At 36.5% G+C, this 23,031-nt stretch overlaps 1 protein-coding gene across 1 annotated transcript; it reads left to right on the plus strand.

The window, feature by feature from the left end:
- Positions 1-2,379: 2,379 nt before the first annotated feature.
- Positions 2,380-21,169, plus strand: LOC131149441 (condensin complex subunit 2). Its single transcript, XM_058099884.1, has 13 exons — positions 2,380-2,814; positions 2,929-3,030; positions 7,669-7,786; positions 9,014-9,087; positions 9,160-9,220; positions 9,307-9,507; positions 9,616-9,893; positions 10,021-10,162; positions 10,263-10,519; positions 10,660-10,690; positions 13,683-13,819; positions 14,121-14,231; positions 20,588-21,169. Exons 1-13 carry the CDS (start codon positions 2,542-2,544, stop codon positions 20,771-20,773), a joined length of 1,971 nt encoding a protein of 656 aa, XP_057955867.1. The 5' UTR covers positions 2,380-2,541; the 3' UTR covers positions 20,774-21,169.
- Positions 21,170-23,031: the final 1,862 nt, after the last annotated feature.

Raw genomic sequence — 23,031 nt, forward strand, 5'->3', positions numbered from 1 at the left:
ATCTTTGTTCAACTACTCTTTTCCATAGTTTCATCGTATGACTCATAAGTTTAATTCCACGATAGTTATTACAATTTTGAATATCTCCTTTATTTTTGTATATAGATATTATTTCCTCCATTCATATGACATTTTCTTAGTTTTTACAGTTGTATAAAATAAATTAGTTAACCATATAATTCCGTTATCACCCAAGCATTTCCAAACTTCAATTGTGATGTTATCCGGTCCCATATCTTTCCCATTTTTCATCTTTTTTAGTGCAAACTTAACTTTGTTAACTCTAATTTTGCGAATAAATTTTATATTTTTAGTCTTTTCCTCATTTGACAATTCTAAGCTTAAGTCTTCTATTTGGTTTTCGTTAAACAACCTACTAAAGTAACTTAGCCATCTTTCTTTAATATCTTTGTCCTTAACCAAAACAATATCATCCTCACTTTTTATGCATTTTACATTTCCTAAGTCCTTACTTTTCCTTTCTCTAGCGTTAACAAGTTTAAATATATTTCTTTCTCCTTCTTTTGTACCTAATCTATCATACAAACTATTAAATGATCTATATTTAGCTTCACTAACGGCCCCCTTTTGCATCTTTTCTTGCCTTCTTATTTCAAAGTTATCTCTATTTCTACATTTTTGTCACGTTTTATATCAAATTCTTTTTGTCTTTATGATCTTTTGTACATCTTTATCCCACCACAAACTTTCTTTACTATTCTAGAATTTTTCCCTTGATTCACCTAAAATCTCTTTTACTATCTTTTTAATAGAGTTAACTAATCTATTCCAAAGAGTATTTGTATCTATCCCATCTTCTAAGGTCCAATCCCCATCTTTGATCATTTTATCTTTAAGTTTTATTATATTTTCTTCTTTTAGATTCCACCATCTAGTTCTCCTACACTGGTTTATTTTATTATTTTTTTTTTTCCATTTTTTAATACATATATCTAACACTAAGACTCTATGTTGTGTGATTAGGCTTTCACCTGGAATAACTTTACAATCCTTGCATGATAAACGATCTACCCTCCTAGTTAAAAAAAAATCTATTTGGCTTTTATTTTGTCCACTTTTAAAGGTTATTAAGTGTTATTCTCTCTTCTTAAAACAAGTATTCATTATATTAAAATCATATGACATAACAAAGTCTAAGATCATCTCCCCAGACTCATTTTTGTCTCCATATCCATATCCTGTATGCATCATCTCATAATTTTTATTATCTCTTCCAACATGTCCATTCAGATCTCCTCCTATAAATATTTTCTCAGTCCCTGATATGCCTTGTATATTACTATCCATATCTTTCTAAAATTGTCTCTTAAGATTTTCTGCTAAGCCAACTTGAGGAACATAAACACTAATGATATTTATTATCTCTTGTCCTAATACCATCTTGATTTTTATAATTTTATCCCTAACTCTAGTTACATCCATGACGCTATCTTTTAAGTTTTTGCCTATAATAATGCCTACTCCATTCTTATGTTTTTTTTTTCCAGTGGACCAAAGTTTAAATCTTGATTTATCAATTTCTCTAACTTTCTCCCCCACTCACTTTGTTTCTTGAAAGCAAATTATATTAATTCTTCTTCTAATCACTGTATCCATAATTTTCATGCTTTTAACCCATAAGTGTCTCTATATTCCAAGTTGTTAATCTAATAATAGTTTCCTGAACTAATGTCTTTACCTGCCCACGTCCAGAATGATGCAGGAACCCTCGCATATTTGACACCGTACCTAGGCGCCGACACGGCACGTCACTTCGGGGCAACGACCTAGCCCACCCTCGCCCACTTTTCGCTACACCTGGGTGGTTCAAGTGTAATGCGTCGCTCGTAGGGGACGCCCTAGTAAATATTCGGTAAGGATTTATATCATAGTGATCTGACAAATTTTACGCTGATTGTCAGTTACCTAACGCAACCCTCCTCCTTAATGCACGATAATAATCTTGTTAAAACATTTATCAAGATTCTAAAAAATGTAAGGGCATGCTTAATTTTTTTTAAAGTAAGAATTAACTCATATATAAGGCTGAAAAGTGACAATTTTACCGTGCAAAGGTTGTTTAGAAGCGTACAAAATATATTTTTTTTAATTTTTTAGAGAATTATAAAAATTTCAACTTACTATAGTTTTTTTTTTTTTGAAATTTGTATTTAAAAGTTAGAAACTCTTCTGTTTAATTTTTTAAAATAATTTTTTATTTTTTATCTTTAAATTTCAAAATGTTTACAAAATATAATATATTTTTTAATTTTTCAAAAATTATATATGGCCTACGGGAACAGTCAGCGTGCGCACGCGCGCACCAGAACACTCGCACTACTCGGATTCAAATAAAAGGGAGGGAAAAATGAAAAATCATTTCATTCCTCCTGCATCCCCGTACTCCAAGCATCGCCCTTGAAACCCCTTCTCCTTCTTCCTATCGGTTCAGAAACACTCCCCAGAAGCGCAAGGATTTCGGAGACGCTATGAGATTTCTGATACTCTGATCAGTTACGGTGATCCGCTAAGGTAGTATCCATGGCTGAAGCCCTAAGCCCCAATCCGTCGACGGCGCTGAAGCAAAGAGCCACCGTCGCCTCTCGCATCCAATCTCCCATCAGTCCCTTCTTCTTGGGATCCAACGATGACAAACTCGAACGCGCCCAGGCACGCGCTGCCCGCGCCGCCGCTATTCGCCGCAAAACTGCCACTACCCCCGCTGCTGCTCCTCCTCCTTCGCTCGATCCGTGCCTTGGCAAACAACAGATTCTTGAGTTGTTTCAAAATTGCATCAAATTGGCCAGCGAAAATGTCTGAAATTCTCTCTCTCTCTCTCTCTAGTGGTTGAATTTTGGCCCTTTTTCTTCTATTGGCACTGATATTGACGCTTAATTTGGGGTTTGGGGTTTGGGTTGTGCGGTGCAGAAAATTAATCAGAAGAATACGTGGGAGCTGGGTCTTATAGACCACCTGTGTGAGATTATCAAAGTTGAAGAAGAAGATGATGCAGAGACGAATTTTCAGAAGGTGTGCTCTTGTTCCTACTGAAAGTTCATTGATGGGGTCATGATAAGTACTTTTTTTTTGGTTAGAGATATAGTAGAGTGGTTGGAACAAGTATCTGGCTTTGGTGACTAATTGATCTTTGTTGTATGTAATAACCTGCTTTGAGTATTGAATTAGCGGCGTTTCAGAAAAAAAAAAGTTAGTAATGGTGATTTACCTATCTATCTAGAATTCATTCTATGCACGTGTGATCATTTTTCATTTTCTTGCATTGTTTACAGTCAAGTAAAAAATCACTTGTCCCGTTTGTGATTATGTATTGTGTGTTTGATTGTATGAGTTGCGCTGTGTTGTACTAACTTGAAGTATACTTCATCTTTTGACATACAAGGACATTGTGCATTCTTCAGTGAATGGATAATTGGTAGTGAGGCAGTTTTGGTAAAATATTTTTCTTAAAATGGCAAATTAATTTGGAATGTCATGGGGGGTAACATACCCATTTCCACTCCTCCTAAGATTTAATCCGAGAGCCCAAGAAGAAGAAGAAGAAGAGAGATGCAGGAACCTGTGGGAGAGACAGATGGAGAGAGGGAAAATGTAGCTGATTTCAAATGATAACTGTACAACAACTTGCATGTATTGCACTTATACCCACTATTAAATAAAACACATATTTAAGTAAAAGCCCCAATAAAACAAGAAATTACAAAGTAACTCCAAAGTAATTGAATACAAAAATAAGCCTAAATTAACTAAACTTCTAAAATAACCAGTTCTTGCTCAAATTAAAATATAAAAACATAGTTACAATATAAAATCTAAAGTTCTCCATTGGTTGTTCTCCATCAAACTCCCCTTGTTAGAGAAAACTTGACCTTGAGTTATGAACTAGTGTAGTAGCATTAACTCCATGAGTGGAACAAAGTTGAATGTGTAGGCAAATCAAGAGGAGATACAATTTGCATTTTATCATCAATCACCATTGGAAGTAGCATAGAAGGCTGCAATGTCCTTTGATAAAGTAACAAGTTTGCCAAACAAGAAATCAATTTAATATCTAAATCTAGTGGCAGCCCAAGAAAAAGTGCATTCAGTCCATGTTCTAGGATGATCGACAATGTTTCACTAGGTTTGGTTAAGGAAGATGTAGAGGGAGAAGATGAGAGGGATGGGAGCACTAGTTTATCTAATTAAGGAAAAATAATCTCAAGGGGATTATCAACAATAGATTCCATGAGAAAAGAAATTTCAACAAACTCTGGGGCAACCAAGTGTTCCTCATTCTTTGGGTTAGTGTTAGAAATGGAAAATTGAGATTGAGAGCAAGGTCATTGATAAACATATCTGTCCTAGTAGTTGGCAACTCATCTTGATGTTCATTGCAAGTCTCAACAACCAAGTTTGGTGACAAGTCAAGGTCCATCTCCTGCCTAGAGGTTCCAACAGTATTTAAAGTCACTAAAGACAAGTCTACAGCCATATTTTGAGAAGATTGATGACTCATGTCCACAGAAGAATCAAAAAATTGTGCACTAGTAAAATGAAGATAATTTGTCATGATACTTGACGATGCAAGAATTTGCACGGAAACTAGTGATATTTGAATGTTTATCCTCAACAATTTGAGTTTTCTCTTGAACATCTTGGGAGGATATAGGAACACCTCGTGACCATGGAGAAATCTTATGAAATTCTTTAAGATAGGAAGTGGTGCAAGGAGTTGGTTGCTGGAGGAATCTCTTAAATTTTAAAGCCATACAGTAAGCCTTAGAGTATGGGACATTTTCAAATAATCAAATGCCTTATGATTTCATCCTTTAACTCTTTCTTGAATAAAATTACCATTCCAGGTTCCTTACTAAGAGCACACCGATAAATGAAGTCTCTAAATTTAAGGTAATAATTGGTGACTCTAGAATAAAGTTGCCTAAGACTGCGTAGTTGGTCCACTAATTGCTCCCAATAAGAATGCGGGCATACTTTTCTCTTAAAATATATCTCATTTTAGACAATGTGGTAATTGGTGTTTCTCCAAGACAAATTTTGTCCCTTTAAACTTTTCACCAATATTGATTTGCTAAACCAAGAAGTCTTGTTTTAGCTAAGTACATACTTTAGTGGTCAGGCAATCCAAGCCAAATTAAAATAATTGTCCATGTCATCCAACCAATCTAGGAAAGGTTGAGGAATTGAGCAACCACCAAAGTAAGGACATCTAGGTTTTTTTAGTTGTTGAGAATTACCAACTAGCTAGGAACTAGATATGTGGATTCAACTCACCATTTTCTTTTTTTAAATCGAAGTGCAAATATGGACCAATGCAAATTCAAACAAGTACCAAATAGATAAGCAACATTCATTCAATTTCTGTGGAGTCCAAGTAGTGTAAGTTCATACAATGTTACCAAATGGTCCTTGCCCTGACTTTGTAGTTTTTTAGAGATTCTTCAAATATTCCACTTCAATCTCTCACAAGCGCTCCAAGAAATTCCACTTGTAAACTTGGAAAAGGGTGCTGGCACACTGAATTTATCCTCCAAAAATATGTACTAAACAATCGAAGATGAGTTTCTTCAAACTAACATCAAAACTCTCAGAGGAAAACATATTTGTCATAGTAAATCTCAAAACACAGCAGCTGGGCCTCAATTCAAATGCTGGCAGACCTTCAAGACTCTGAAATTTGCATTGGCAGCCCAATATCTCAAGCTAACTTCCCAATTTCTCAAGCCTTCACAAAATAAAGCCCTACAAAATGCAGAAAATGAAGTCTGAATCCAGTGTTGGTACTGAAATTATCCTCCAAGATGTAACTTGCAATAGCTCTTGAATTTCCCTCAATTCAGCTTCACAATTTCATGGGAAAAACCCACTTTATTGCAGCTGGAGGCAATATCTCGTTCATATGGAAAGTAAAGGAGAAATTCAGTTACTTCCGCATGTGCATGGTTAGCGTGTGGGCGGCAAGTGAAGGTCCTCCAGCGGTGGTGCTTCATCTGGTTGAGGGGTGGGAATTCCAGTTAGGGTGGTGGTGTATCAAGAAAACTGCATAACTTGGAGATTCAGAGGGGTAGTCAGCTGGGAATGTTTCAGCTGGCATGTGGGGGCCTTTGGTAGTTGGGTCAGTGATGAAACTTCAGATAAGGATGTTCTGGGGGGGGGGGGGAGGGTCGGTCTTTGATGGTGTGCACAGTGTTGCAAAAGTCTTCTTGGAAATGGGTGTTCAAATTTCAGGGACACAGCTGTAATTTCCTGAAAAAAATTGCAGATTAAGAAGAAAAAACATTCGTAGTCTGAATGGAAGAGGGAGAAGGAGATTGAGAGAGAGAAATGGGAATTTAATTCACAACTGCACAATAACTAGTCAATACCCACAACCAAAGTACTTTATGCACCCTACATTTAAAAATAAAGCATCTAGGTACAAAAACCCCTAATAAACTAAGAGCTCCTAAAATAAATATAAGTCTCAAATTAACATAATATTCCTAACTTCCTCAACCTACAGCTAAAGTAGGTGGGTAGAATGGATGGCCTATGTGGTGGTCCTCTTTTAAGATGAATTAGCCAAATAATATTATTTCATTGTTTTTCATACTTTATATGTTCATACATTGTAGTAATTTGAGCCTATTTAGGTGGTTGAGGTACATTGGTATTAACAATGATAATCCTCCCATGCATATGCCTAAGCAGTGGAATTTCTAAAAAAGGGCAACTAATTTAAAGTGAGCCTGACTTTGACAATGCTGGACACATTCATTGTTTGAATCTGTTTGTTTTGCATAGAATTCAACTTCAAAGTTTATATGTGGATTTTATTGGATATGTGTGTGTAGCTTAATTCTTGAGACACTGAAGGAGTTTGCATAAGCCTTTAATGCTGTTGTTACAAAGGTACCCTAATGTGTTAATTGTTGATAAGGCATTGGGGGGGGGGGGGGTGGACTTCACATTTGCACTCTAGGCACTTCACACTAGGCATATGCTTCCATTAGTCATTTTACCCTGCCCAATCTGAGCATATTTATTGCAGAAAGTTACAAAAATTGATGTGAAATCTGTTGTCCTTTAAAATCAAACTTCTAACTATGATTAAGACTGCTAGGCAAAGGACTGTTGATATTATTTTCACTGTTAATAATAGGTTTAAAGACATTAGTATAAGTTTGATTATATATTATCTGTTTATTTTGTATTAATAATTTATTTACGTAGAAAGGTGTTACAATTGAACTAGAAGGGCAGTAGGTAATTGGTTCAAGTCATGGAAACAGCCTGTCCATTTGTGGAGGTAAGGCTGCATCCATCATTGTTTTCCGTCTTTGCATTTTTGTGTAAACTCTCCACCCCCACTCCCTCTGTTTTTTAAAGGTAACAGCAAATGTCAGATCAGTTTCTTTATTGCCCCAAAGTCACAATATGAAATTAAAGAAGCCAAACAACAACACATTAATGTTCCTCTTTAGCCATGAAGAAAGGCATGTATGATGTTAAGTTTGGAGGATAATCTTTTTTTGGAATCTGGATAAGTACCTGACAGGCTGACATGTTGATAGTAACCTCAAAAGAGCCTGTATGCTAAGCCATTCTGAATTTGGCAATGCTAATGAATCTGTCATGTACATGTGTGTTACTGACAATTTTTCTCTGCAGGCAAGTTGTACTCTTGAAGCTGGAGTTAAGATTTACTCATTGAGAGTGGATTCTGTGCATTCAGAGGCATATAAGGTCCTTGGTGGGATTAATAGAGCAGGTCAAGAAAATGAACAAGGTTAAGTTCTTTGATTGTCTCCTGCAACTCAGCCTGCCTGTTCAGTTTCTTTCTTTCTTTTTTTCTTTAATTTTCATCAACTTAAGTTGTGTGATTCTTTTCCTGTTTGTAGCCAATCTTTGATTATTCTGCTTTTCTAATTCTGCACAACTAATGAAGTGAGGGAAATGTGTATGGAAAAGTATGGTTTTGATATGCAGATAATTGTTATAATTGTATGATTTGCCACCACACACACATACATGCATGCCTATATGTTATCTTTCTGTCTGTGTGTTTTTGTGTGTATTTATGCATACATGCCTACTACCAAATAAGAGAAGGCCGAGTACTTCTCCATCTGCATATTTTGCCTGTATGATTCCAAAGTAATGCTGTGGCATTAAGTTCCTTTAAAGACAAAAATTTGAAAAAATAATTTTACATTACAATGCAATAAGCTTCAAAAATAAAAACTGTATATAGCTGCCCTTTTTCTTCATCTCTCTCCACTACCTTTCTGTTCATTTGCACTCTCTCTTAAATGACTACCCATAAATCCTCTTTCAAACTGCCCAACTTTTTAATTCATGCATGTGCCATTGGCTGGTTATTTTTTTTTTTTGTATGTGTGTGACTGCCTGTATTGTGTAGTTGGCTGACATGAGAGGAGATTGCTTAAATTCAAGTGTATTGATCCGTAGGACTCTTCATACCATACGAGGAAGAGGAATGGATATTGCTGTCTTTCTGATGGTTGAAATAATAATTACATTTCAAGCTCTTGAGTTGCAATAGTAACAATATATTTAGGATATTCAAATATTTTGTTCATAAAATATTTATGGGAGTGCAATAGTGCATATGGCTTCTTTATTATTCTATAGCAACTAGAGGATGCAGTTTTCCCTAAAGCTTTTTACTAGTTGATTTTTCATATTATCTGTCACACATTTCTCTCTAAAAAGGTTCTTTTTCAACTGTGATGGTATATTTATAATCTGATATGGATCCTATGAACCCTTTTAAATGCGGCAATTTATGCGTATCCAAATAGTTTTATAATCATATATTTTTTTCTTTCCATATAATCTTCTATTCCTGTTTTTCATTGTACAAATATCTTATATTTACTACCATTAGTACCAGATATTATACATTATGCCTTATAAGTCAACAATCACATGATATAGGATCTTTGATGTCACTGACTTAGCAGCAGTTTTTTGTTGTTACTGGGTTTACCAGATACTGTTGTGGAGGATACTGATATCAACAATGGACTAGACGAAGGTCATTCTAAGAAAGAACAAGAGAGGAAGGTTGATAATGCTCCAGCTTTTAGAAAATTGAAATGAATTGGAGCATAAACTAACCCAAGTCAATGTATGCAGATGTCACCTCTATCAACGCTGGAATCATCTTTTGAAGCTCTTAATGTAAAGAAGTTTGATGGTGATGAAAATTTTTTTTTTTTTTAAATTCTTAAAAATGTATAATCTAAGAATGAGGTTATATGGAATTTCTGTTTTTATTTTCAGTTGCATTCGCAGTGGATCCACTCTATCATCAAACATCTGCACAATTTGATGAAGGCGGAGCTAAGGGTTTATTATTGAATAATCTTGGAATATATGGTGACTGCCGGGTGCTTTTTGATTCGTCAGAAGTGCCAGGGAAGTGCATGTCAAATGGAACTCAACATGATAAAACAGACACAATTGATCTTTCTCTCATCAGTGGTCTGTCATCTTTGTTGATATAGAGCGAATGCTTTCTCTTGTGCTGTCACGTTTTCAAGTAGTAAATTGCATTTTTAGTTTCAGTGAATCAATTTTTCTTCTTTATAGAATGCATTGAAAATATGGTGTCGGGCATGCGTGAGAAAGATGAAATTTCACCCTCTCTTAAGCATTTAGTTAATCAATTTGATGAAGACAATCGGAGGCCATCGGATACATTCTATAAAGTAACTGAACAAGCTGACACAGCTAATGACAACAGAGCTGAGTGGGAGGCTGATCAATTTGAGATCTGTGGGAGTTGGACCTCTGACCATGATGAGCCAACTTGCATGGTTGATGAAGATATTAGTCATACAGATTCATTTTTCCCTAGTCAACATGAGGTGCTTGTGACATATTACTCATGCAAGTGGATTTGGCAGTCTCAAATTTAAGAATTTGATTTTTCTTTTCATTATCTGATGAAAAGAGCAAACCCATTTTTTGATAAGCTGTTTATTTTTGTTGCAGGAAAATGAATCATTTTTTCACAATCCTGACTTGGATGACAGATTTGAGAAAGTTGATGGGTATTTGCTTTTAGGATTAGGATTTACTTCAAAACAAAATGCCTGGGCAGGTCCTGATCATTGGAAATATCGGAAACCTAAATGTATGTTTTAGGTGGATTGTTGCTGGTGACAAAATGAAGTAGCATCTTTGTTGTGAGGATTCATTATTTGCCTTAATGTTATGCGGAATGTGTTTTGTAGGTTTAGAGGTTGATCCTGCTAAAGAAAATGGATCACTTTCAACGGCTAAGAAACCAAGGGGTAAAAAGCAACCTGAACTTGATATTGATTTTACAAAAGCATGGGACACAGAAATGCCAGACATCTTTGCTCCTCCCAGAAATCCGAAGTCCTTACTACTCTCTGCCAATAGAGTACCTTGTAATACGAAACTGCCAGAAGACTGCCACTATCAACCAGAAGAACTGATAAAGTTATTTCTTCTTCCAAATACAATGGTAATACTCATAACTGGTGATAAATACAGAATATCACTTGCTGTTGAAATAATATTCTTGATGAGCTTCACTGTACGCTTTCTTCTTTTTTTATATTTTCATTTTAATTAATCTTGATGAAATATTTTCTATTTTTGTAGTGTCTAGGCAAGACAGGAAGAAAGTCTCTGGGTAAGATTATTTTTCATATAAAATAATTTCTTGGATGTACACAGAATGTTCATAGTTTTGAGTTGAAAGTGTTGTAGCATTTTATTTTTTTGATGCTGTTAGTTGCTCCTGCATACATTGGTCTTTGTTCTATGAAGATTGTGTTATGAATGTCACTGTTTTCAGCTGCAGCCTTGTGATATCTATCTTTTCTTATTTATGAGCTAATGTTAACTGCAGAATGAGGGAAGTCAACTGAAAAAATAGATTTCCGTTAAAAAAATTCTCTCAGACAAAAAGTCTCTTTCCTGTGAATGCCAAGTTCCCTCTCTCTCTCTCTCTCTCTCTGATTTTGTTGACCTCAGATGTAGGGCTCTATTTCTTTCTCAATGGTAGTTGGTGGTGCTGCTGCATCTCTCCACTGATGGTGACTTGACTCTTCAATTCACCCGCTCTCTCTCTCTCTCTCTCTGCTTCCAAACAATTTTGGCCAGAATGTTGAGATGCTCAAGATGGTTGCGGTGAAATGCGATTGGTGTCAGGGTTTTCCATAGTGTCAGTGATGATGTTTTCTAAATGGTCGGCTGAATAAGACAGCCAATTGAGCATGGATGGTTGTTGGGGATTTTGTGGCTGTGATCTGTCAGATCTAGATGGAATTTCAATGCTAACAATTTTGGTTTAACAAAAGGTTAAATGACAGACTGCCACCGCCGTTTAGGCTGCCTATTTGGTGGATGCATCTATTTAAATTTCTCTGTTTGTTGAGTTTTTATATTATTTAGTAGTTAATATGTGATCGTGTATATTTGTTAATTGTAGGGTGTATGTGTATTTGGTAATTGCATGCTGTGGAGTTAGTTGAGAATCTGGAATTGAATCAGCATTCCTCTCCTTTGTTTTTCTCTCCCTTTTCTGTACATACTGCACTTCAATTGCCCTTCTTCCTTCTTCTGTTCTTCCTCTCTTTCTTACCAATCTTTTTTCTGCCTCACCCTTCTTCCTGCTGTCCCAGCGAATGGTGGGCTTTTGGTGCTGATGACGACTGCTAATTTCAGCCTAGGGCTTCAATTGATGGATTTGAAAATGGACGACGATTGGATGCTTCCTATGGGGTTTTGATTCTCAATAAACTAAAAGGGGTTCAATTGAGATATGATGATGGGAAGTATGGGTTGAGGTTGGGGTCTGTGGTTAGGGTTGCAAATGAACGAGCGGCTTGGGAGCTCGGCTCGATAAGAGCTTGTTTATTATATTAATGAGCGATCCCTAAGTCCAATTTTCAGGCTCGTTTACGAAACGATCCAAGCATGAGCAAGGATAGGCTCATCTCGTTTTGGCTGGTGAACAGATCGATTAGGCTTGGTAATGGGCTCAATTTCAATTTCGAGCCCAGTATTTTTTTGGTTACTAATTTATTTAAATTCTTAATTTAGCCATTTCTTCAATCACAAATCAACAATAATATGTTTACATTAATAAAATTTAAGTACTGTCTTATCTATAATTCCCCTTCTGTATTATAATTTTTACACTACTAATTTACAGCTCTTAAAATATTAATAATTTATTATTTACTAAAATTACAATTAGAAATGTGTGAAGTGGCAGTAGGGGTGGTGGTGGTGGTGAGATTTTATAGAGATAGGGAGGCTCTCCCCACTTAAGAATTTTCGATGTGGGATAAAATGCTCAAAATAGTTTGCAACTTGCAACCGGTCTCCATCCCATGTTCCACATCGGAAACTCTTTCAACATTGAGCCTCTCCTTTGCCTATAAATCCAAGATTCTCCCACACATTACTCCATCCCATGGTTGAGTTGTACAAGCTCCTGGCCCCACACGGAGTCCTCCAATATTTGAATTAAACTAATTTAATATTAAGTGTGTGGTATAACTGAGCTGAGCCCAAGTTGAGCTCGAGCTGGTAATTTATGTTTCGAGCTGAGCTTGAGCCTAGATTTTAAATTTCATGTCGAGCCGAGCCTGTGCTGAGTCTTCTTGTTTTTATTCCGAACCAAGCTTGAACATGTTTAGGCTCAGCTCAGCTCAGCTCGTTTGCAGCCGTATCTGTTGTTATGACTGTTTCAGATGTAGTGTTGTCAGTTGAGGACTTTGATTATGGAAATTGGTGATGAGCATTTGTGATCGGTTAATGAGAAGTGGAGGATGGGGGCTTTCACTCCCAGGGATTATTTGCACTGATTACTTCATGTTAGCTGTGAAATTTTTTGCCAAGAGGGGCAAGCTTACTGCAGAGCAAAAGGAGGAATGAGGACAGCTTGAGGTTTTGTTTTATCTTGTCGTTTTTGTTTTTGTTTTGTTTTGTTTTTTTAACATTTTCTCTTTGTGAGTTTGTGGTCTTGTCCCAAAACAGTGATTTGTGAATTTGTACAGTAAAATGCTGTTATTGTGATGACTAAATTTGATAATAAGATGGGTTTCTATTAGAATTTTATTTTGGTTGCCTCCTCCTTTTTTTGAAAGTGACATATTTGGATTTTTTTAATGAATAAATACTTGATTTTATAAGGATGGAAAGTTCAATGAAATTGATTGATAAATTTCAATTGCACCTAAAAAAGGGAGAGTAGTTAGAGGCATAAGCACATTCTGTTATCTAAATGTTTGTTTTTTTTTTTTTCTTTCACACTTTGTCCCTATGCATAAAAAATGCTTCATCACATAAAAGATAATTTCTCTATCGTTCTGGTGTCCATAAAAATTTCCATGATGCAATTTTTCTGGTGAGTTGAAACATTTCTTATAATTTATTCTATAGTTCATTAAGCCAGCATAATGCTTGTTGTTTCTCTCCTAAATAAATTTATATGGATCTATTGTCTTGCGTGATTCAGCCGGTCCTTAACCCAAAAGTAAAAAAGGAATTTTTGGTTGTTCATTTAGTGATTGTAATGTCTCTGCCTTTTGAAATCATTAATTATACAAATTAAAATCTGCATTTAGTGATTTAATCTTGTAACGTGGTTGTCAACATTTATTTTATTCCAGACGAACCGAGGCAGGAAAGTGAGAACGATGCCCAATTTCCATCATGGGATGATGGTGCATTTTGTGATGAATATGACAATAGAAGTGGTCATAGCGACATAGATGACTCAAGCATGCTTGTTTCTCAGCCTCGCCAGGTTGGTTTGATGTTTTTAAGCTCCAGTTTCTGTCAGTTTTAGTCATTTGATAAGTGCATCTGCATGAGAGTAGCAGTGAGGATGGGTGGGGCTAATAAATTGGACTACAACGTCATGTGCTGAGGATTATGATGTGATAATTTGCAGTTTATTGTATTTCTCTAATAGGAAAAGTTATTTTCTTTCCTGATATGGCCATTATGTATTTAAGGGTATAAATAAAATGGTTTTAGTGTGCAGTAAAAAATATCTGCACTCTAAGCTTATGCTTTGCTTCCTGAATCTTAATATAATACCTCAGGTGAATAAAATTGAAGTCCAGTATGACAAAACCTCAAAACAAGTTGATGTCCAAGCACTAAAGGAAACCCTTTGGGACTGTATACAACGATCTACTCAAATGCCTATTATGGTAAGCTAATATTTTTGCTTTTTTGTAAATACTTAGTGGACATTCTTCTTTCTCTTTATGATGGGTCGGGCGGGTGTTCATGGCAGTTAACTATTTTCTTCATAACTTCATGCTTTACTTCCATGTCTAAATTAAAAGATTGTTACAACAAAAGATGGATTATAGTCAAAGCATGTGCTCATTGTTATTGGTTAAAAATTTGAACTGCATGATTCTGTAGTGCATATGTGCCATAATGAACAGGCTATTTCCCTTATCCACCTATCTCCCCTTTGTCATTGAACTGTGACATATTGTTTACTCCATTTTCATCTTTGTTTTTTTTTCTTTTTATTGTGAATATTTCTGTTTCTTTTCCCACAATGATTGAACTTGTCAATGATGCTTCATTTGGGACATAATTGACAAATGGCCTGAAGCATATCAAGCTTGCTTCATTGGTTTCTGATTTGGTGGTAAGTGCTTTTCATTCTGTGATATGATTTTGTTAGTTGGACCTTCTAAGTTGATCTGTGATTGCCCTAGCAGGTAATTGGATTGATGCTTGAGAGTTTGGTCCCATGCAGAGTGGTTGGTCCTTCTTAGACACCACTGATTGTTTGTGGCACCTTCTAATTTTTTGTTGCTGCTTGAGTGTTTGATCTTGCAATGTCCTAATTTATTTAATAGCACAACATAAATGAGTAAAAGAAAAAACAACAAAAATAGATCAGGTAATCAAAACCATGAAGCATAATTTTTGAGAAAATTAATGCCAGAAGGTTGATTTGGATCATGAAGCATATGTGGAACTTGCATCTAGAGATGCAGATCAAATATTGAAGCCCAACTATTGTAGTTATATGCATCCATTTTATTTTTGTTGGCGTGATTGTAGGAAGAAAAGTCAAGCCTCAATTATGGTGTGATTGTAGGATGGATAGTCAAGCAGTAGCCATCAATTAAGGCATGGGTTACAGACTAATTGTAGGAAAGATTGAATATATACCCGTTCACCCTTGTACAAAATAGATTTAAAAAAATAGGTACTTATTTTTCCTTTATTTTGTCATGGTATCAGAGCAAGTCGTAGGACCTCTGTTGATTTAAATTTTTTACGGGCATCTCTCGCCTAGATGACGACGCGATCTTAGGTTTCTTCGCATTTCCAGCTGTGAAAAGTGAATTAAGAAAGCTTGCGAAGCTTACTGCTGGGCGAAATCAGCGGCTTCACCTTCTTGAGATCTCCACGAATCTTCAGAGCCTTTGATTTTGTCCTCACAAAACCGCCCTTCGGCTTAGGCAAGCTGTCTCTGTCCGAACCTTTTCCAGACCGAGGGGACCCGTTGGTACGACGTCTCGGAATCATTTTTCGCCAAAAGTAGCAGCAGTGAGTGCTCTGCCGACGGCGACAACGGCGCTTCCCTTAATTGCAAACATCCTCGCACCTAAAAAGTCTGCCACCGAAGTCTCCTCCAGCAACTCCACCTTCACCAACTCCTTCCAGCCCCTTCAGAAGGATAGAGCAGCTAGATAATTTGTTTTTGGGATTCTGTGAGAAGTGGGAGATTGTGCCCACTTATAGCTAGCCTCAATCATACAATTTAATTTATATATATATACACATATAAAGGTGGAAAAGCACCCCATCCAGTATTTTTTTTTTTCTGCTCCTTGACCCAACTAGCCTCAATTATTCAGTTTATATATATAAAGGGGGAAAAGCACTCCATCTGGCCCTTTTTTTTTTTTGTTTTTTCCTGCTTGTTAACCCTTCCTCCATGGCTGATACAAACTTCCATATTGATGAATCACTATCATCATCCATCCTTGCCGAATTGACAACAAATATGACTGAAGTTTTGAGTAAAGCTTCAGTCCTGACTCAGACCATTGATACTATTACTGTCTTGATTGGTATCAAGTTGGATGGTACCAACTACGCCCTTTGATCCGAGGTTGTTGAGATCTATATTTCAGGCAAAGACAAATTAGGATATATAAATGGCGATCTTCCTCAACCTTCTCAGATGGACTCTTCCTTTAGATGATGGCGCACAGACAACGCTATTGCTAAGGGTTGGTTGATTAATTTCTTGGACTCCTCCCTGATCAGTAACTTCATTCGATTTCTGACAGCGAAAATGGTTTGGGATGCAATTGCTACTGCATATTTCGATGGTAGCGACACCTCCCAGGTGTATGATCTCTGGCGACGCGTGACTCGCCTCAAACAGGTTGGAGGCTCTCTTGAAAAATTCTACAACAATCTCCAAGGTCTCTGGCGTGAAATAGACTTTCGCCGACCAAACTTGATGGAATGCCCAATCGATGTTCAACACTACAATACTCTAGTTCAAGAAGATCGGGTATATGTGTTCTTGGATGGTCTCGATGACCACCTAGACCATATCCGAAGTGATGTCTTGCAGATAAAACCGTTCTCAACTATGGAGCAAGCTTATGCACACGTCCGTAGGGAAGCCCTTCGTCAAGCAGTGTTGACTGGTAGTCCCGATGATATACTAGGAGCGGTCTTGGTGTCCAAGAGCTTCAAACATGGCTTGCATCCTCCAGCATCCTCCAAGTCTCTCTCTTTGCATGGTGGCAAATCTAGTTCCAAATCCCAATCCACCCCCAATGGATCTAAGTGCTCTCATTGTGGGAGTACAAAGCATACCTGTGAGACATGCTTTAAGCTACACGGGTATCCTGATTGGTTGCACAACCTCCAAGCTCGAAGGCGTCGTGATGCAGTTGGGAATGATGAAGGCACGGGCAAGGCTGCAGTGGCTGCAACTGAACCACATCTTTCTCTCATTCCAGTCGATAAATCAAGCTCCAACCTAGGTAATGCTGTCCTCAGTTCTACTAAAGAAGTTAACTGCATTCTTGGATATTTGATTCTGGAGCAACAAACCATATATCGTTTGATGCAAATGATTTGTCTCAGCACTCCCTTTCTCGGCGAACTAGCATCGCCAATGCTAATGGAGTCATCTCTTCGATAATCGGGGTTGGGATTGTAATGTTATCACCGGCCCTACCACTATCTAATACTTTACTTGCGCCTTCTCTTTCTTATAAGTTACTATCTGTGAGTCAAGCTACTAAAGATCTAAATTATGTTGTGCTCATTTATCCTATATTTTGTCTTATTCAGGGTATTCTCATGAAGGAGATCATTGGGCGTGGTACTAAGAGGGGGGGGGGGATTCTATTACATGGAAGATTTCAGTGTAGGCCGAGCACATCACGTGCACCGCTCGAGTAACCTCAGAGTAGAATTGATTTGGCTTTGACACCGTCGATTAGGCCATCCTTTGTTTGTATATCTACAACATGTGTTTCCTGATCTTTTTTCAGATTTGTCAATTTTGGATCTTAAATGTGAGGCTTGCATTTTAGCTAAGAGTCATCGAGTATCGTATCCGTTAAGTATGAATAAGAGTGACGTTCCTTTTGCTTTGATTCATTCTGATGTATGGGGTCCTTTCCCGAAATCTACTATATCTGAAATCCGCTAGTTTGTGATATTTGTTGATGATTGCACTCGAATCAACAGTGGCGTGATTATTTCCAACACCATGGCCTAATTCATGAGACATCATGCCCCTAGACCCCTCAGCAAAATGGTATTCCGAAATGCAAAAATCGCCACATCCTTGAAATTGTTCAAGCTCTTTTACTTGGAGCCCATGTGCCTAACCACCACTGGGATGCTGCTATTGCCACGACCGTCTATCTTATTAACTGCATGCCCTCCAAAGTCCTTGGGTTTAAGACTCCGCTATAGGCCTTGTCAACCTATGTTTCATTGCCCACGGTGTTAATGCTTCCACCTCGAATCTTTGGTTGCGTTGCGTTTGTTCACCGTCACAAGAACCAGTGCACAAAACTTGATCCTTGTGCCATTCGATGTCTTTTTTTGGGGTACGGTGTACATCAAAAAGGGTACCTTTGTTATGATCCAACTACTTGGCGCACTTATGTGACTATGGATGTCACGTTCCTTGAATCCGACACTTTCTATTCTCATGTCGCATCCAATTCCTCTCTTCAGGGGGAGACACGAGAAGAAGAGCTGAATTAGTGGACATTCGATTGGTTCAAGGACATTGATACAATGCTTAATGCCTCTCAATCGATCATTGAGGACCCTAATCTGGAACTGACATCTCTAGAAGCTGAAGTAGCAGTACCTCTTGAAGTAGCAGTATCCCCCCACTCCTCAGTATCCAACGACCCATCTCTTGAGAAAATCATTAAGGTAAGCTCTCTTGTCACACCTCACATTTCTAATGAAGAGGATACTTTTGTTGGCTATAAATTACCTTTTAGGCAGAGTCGGGGCAAACCACCAAACAGATATTCTCCAGAAATGGAGGAACAAAGATCGAAATATCCGATTGCTGATAATGTCTCTACAAAGAAGCTATTCGAACCCCTCAAGAACTTTGTGAATGAACTCTCCTCATACCATATTCCCACAAGTGTTGATGAGGCTTTGAAAGATCCTAGGTGGGTTCAAGCTATGAAGGAAGAAATTGAGGCATCACTGAAAAATGAGACGTGGATTCTTGTTCCCTTATCTGAGGGAAAAAATATAGTGGGGTGTAAATGGGTATTATTCCCCATCAAGTACAAAGTCGATCGGTCAGTTGAACGGTACAAAGCAAGACTAGTAGGAAAGGGATATACTCGGACATATGGCATAGATTATCAAGAGACATTCTCACTAGTGGCAAAGTTGAGTATTGTCAGAGTTTTACTATCTCTTGCAGCAAACCTTGAGCGGCCATTGCACCAGCTTGATGTTAAAAACGTTTTTCTCCATGGAGATCTTGAAGAAGAAATATACATGGATGTCCCTTCAGGATATATGGCAGACTTTGAAACTAAAATTGCATGCAAGCTACAACAAACTTTGTATGGCTTGAAGCAATCTCCTAGAGCATGGTTTGGGCGATTGAACGTGGCAATGAATAAATATGGTTTTCAACAAAGCAATTCAGATCATACACTATTCTTAAAACGTCAACGGAGTAAGATAACAACTTTGATAGTCTATGTAGACGATATGATCATTACAGGAGATGACCCAGAAGAAATAATGAGACTTCAAGAGCAATTAGCGATGGAATTTGAGATGAAAAATCTAGGAGGACTCAAATATTTTCTGGGAATTGAAGTTGCCAGGTCTGAGCAAGGCATATTCCTTTCCCAACGAAAATATATCCTAGATTTATTATAAGAAGTTGGATTACTGGATTGTAAGCCTGTAGATATGCCAATAATCCATAATCACAAACTTGGAGAATACCTAGACCAAGTGCCAACAGACAAAGAAGGTACTAGAGATTAGTTGGGAAACTTATTTTTCTCTCCCACACGCGACTTAACATCGCCTATGCAGTTGGTGTAGTAAGCCAATTCATGCATTATCCAAGTGAAGATCGTATGAATGCGGTGATTCGGATTCTCCAATACCTAAAGTCCTCCCCTAGAAAAGGACTTGTGTTCTCAAGAAACAACCACTTGAAAGTTGAAGGTTATATAGATGCTAACTGGGCAATTTCAGATAGAAAATCTACCTCAGGCTATTTCACATTTGTTGGGGGGGGACCTAGTTACATGGAGAAGTAAGAAGCAAAATGTGGTAGCATTATCAAGTGCCGAAGCTGAGTTTTGTCGGATGGCTAAGGGTTTGTGTGAGCTTCTCTGGTTATGAAAACTATTAACCGAAATTGGCTTTGCACCAAGCTACGAGATGGACTTATTCTATGATAACAAGGCTGCTACTGACATATCTCATAATCCAATCCAGCATGATCGAACCAAACATGTGGAAGTAGATCGACACTTCATCAAACAAAATCTTGAAGTCAAGACAATTCGATTTCCATTTGTTAAGTCCGAAGATCAGTTTAGCAGATTTACTTGCAAAAGTTGTATGCAGCAAGAGCTTCTACAAGTCACTTGGCAAGTTGGGCATTAGAGATATATATGCACCAATTTGAGGGGGAGTCAAGCAGTAGCCGTCAATTAAGGCATGAGTTATGGACTAACTGTAGGAAAGATTATTTGTATATATACCCGTTCACCCTTGTACAAAATAGATTGAAAAAAATAGATACTGATTTTTCCTTTATTTTGTCAATTTTTATTGCATATGCCCATTGAACATTAGAGAAACCATGAAATTCTGTGTATTTATTTAGTTGACTTGTTTCATAATTCATATAGGGCGAGAAAGCCTATATTGTTTTTTGTTTGTTATCTGGGGATAGAATTTGGATGTTACTTTGCAGGTAGAGGATAATCTATTCTTGCTATTTTGAACTGCAGAACTGTAATTTTTGATGATTTGTTTGCAGGAAGAAATGGTATCATTCAGGAACATCTTGGCTAGTTTTCCAAGTGACTGCCAAGCAACCACAGCACGCGGTGATATCTCTCCTCATTTATGTTTCATATGCTTGTTGCATTTGGCTAATGAGCACGGTCTAAACATCCGTGGCTGCAATAGCTTGGATGATCTCAGTATATACCTTTTTTCGTAAAGAGACACGAGTGGTTTGAAGTTCTGTTGTGATCATGCTTCCTTGTGCTGTGAAAGGAGAGAATTCCATAAACTGCATTGCTTTTGTCATGATTCGGTCTGAACCTTGTGTAGAATTGCCAACTACCATTTGTTAACACCTCGTCACATTCAGTTCCTTTTTTTTTTTTTTTCTTCTTGCTTTGATCCACAGCAAGAGGCGAATTTTGGTCCTACCGCTGCATGCCTTATGCAATGTATTAGGTCTTTAGCTCTGATCAGAAATTTGGTTGCCTTGTATCAAACTCCCTTTTTTTATTTTAAATGTTTTTTTTTTCAGGGGAAAAACTTTTACTGTACGGTTTGATTTATTTGTGTTGTGTTTGGTGTCTTATATTTTATCCACATGGTTTGTACCTCGAGGAAGGTTGTTGGCAGTTGAGGGCAAATGAACAATTGACATCTTACAACAAGGCGAGCTCAATTGCATGCAAGACTGACATGGTGTGTAAGCTTATGACTTGATTTTTATACATATAACCTTAGGCCTGAAACCAATGTAACTTAATAAGCTTGAATCAACTCAAAATTTCCTTTTTGCATGATTAGTAATTGAATCCAACTTTTTGAGGACAAGATTAAGATTTAGTTGTTTGAGGTTTAGCTTGAGGTTGAACTAGATTTGACATGATCTGTAATTTGAGCACATAGTTATTCTAATTTATTTGTAATTTGTCAAGCCAAGTTTGAATAAGCATATTAAAAATCAATTTCAAGCAAAGTTTAAACACAATTTTAGAGTAAAATCAAATTTAAAGATCACACTACTTGACTTTATTCAACTCATTTGTGGCCTTGCTAGTGTTCCTATTGATTGTTGATGTCATTCGGGCTATTAAATGTTTGAGGAAAATCACCCCACCTTGTGAACCCCTTATCCCAACCCATACATAAAATTAAAGTTATGCTTGGCTCATAATGTCTAATCTTAAGAATGAGATCATATATAATGATTTTATAATTTATAAAATAAAATGTGTTATCATAAATTAAATGGCATAACAAAAGTTTTATTTATTCATAACATGAATAGATAAAGAATGGTTATTCCAAAATTTATCATAAAAATGTCTTTCTATTCTATTCCACATTAGATGCAATAACAAAATATTTTGTATGTGTAACTTTTTTTTTTTCTCCCCCTAAATTATTGTATCTGTGCTTTTTTTTTTTTTTTATGACATTCCAACCTATGCTTATGTATCTCAATGATGGGAAACATGTATGCCATTCTTGATTTCATATATCACATTTCAAATATAACGATAGTGAAAAAAATTCTCAAACATTTCTTAAGGATTTCTAATTTATGATTATTTTTAGAATAAGAAAATATAAACAACTTCTAAGAAAAGGAAAAACAAGTTTTATATTACCTAACTCTGTGTTGGGTGGAATTTGTAAACAGTATATGTAATATGGAGTGATTATTGTAAATAATATATATCATCTCAAAATCCCAATGATAGGGATAGGAGAGATGAATTTGAGCCACCAAGAAACTCCATGTGGTATTAGATCATTAAATGTATGATGTTTATTGAAAATGTAGTTATTTAAATAATACATTTGTTTGATTAAATCAACGAAGGAATACCTCCTGAACTTTATAATCATTTGAATGTTCTTCACTTCATAACTTGCTTCACAATATGTGGTTTAATATTCTATACATTAAAAACTTGTTATATATGTTTTTTTTTTAAAAAAATTATTTTGATACCATATTAAGCATAACCATCTATTTAATATTTCCTAAAATTTAATTGTAAATTCCATCATTTGCTGTAAATTTTTCATATTTTCTTTAAATCGAAATCAAAATTGAAATTTTCATCGAAATTTTCATAAATTGAGACCATCGGAATTTTCATTAAAATCGAAATTTCACACAATAGATGAGTTGGTCCCATTCAAGATTCTTTGCTAATATAGGCTCAATCTCTAATATGGTAGTTGAGGTGATGTTTATAATGCTTGATATTCAAAAGAATTGAAGAAATGAATTTTGTTAGGTAATATTTGAAATGAACTCAATGGACGTGCTTAATTTGATCCATTTAAGCAAATTGAACTATGATCCTCTTGGTGGCCTCTTGATTGATATTCACAATTTAGTTAGAAGATATTGAAAAATTATACTCCAACATGTTCTAAAAGAAGATGGTCAATGTGCAAATATATTGTTGATTCTAAAAACCAACTTCATCTTTGCATTCA

Source organism: Malania oleifera, chromosome 2 (genome assembly GCF_029873635.1).
Source record: "Malania oleifera isolate guangnan ecotype guangnan chromosome 2, ASM2987363v1, whole genome shotgun sequence".
Classification (NCBI taxonomy): domain Eukaryota; kingdom Viridiplantae; phylum Streptophyta; class Magnoliopsida; order Santalales; family Ximeniaceae; genus Malania; species Malania oleifera.

Coding starts and splice junctions, on each gene's coding strand:
- LOC131149441 (XM_058099884.1), top strand. CDS start 2,542: ATGGCTGAAGCCCTAAGCCCCAATCCGTCGACGGCGCTGAAGCAAAGA. Junction 3,031..7,668: donor CAGAGACGAATTTTCAGAAG/GTGTGCTCTTGT, acceptor TTTTCTCTGCAG/GCAAGTTGTACTCTTGAAGC. Junction 14,232..20,587: donor CTACTCAAATGCCTATTATG/GTAAGCTAATAT, acceptor ATTTGTTTGCAG/GAAGAAATGGTATCATTCAG.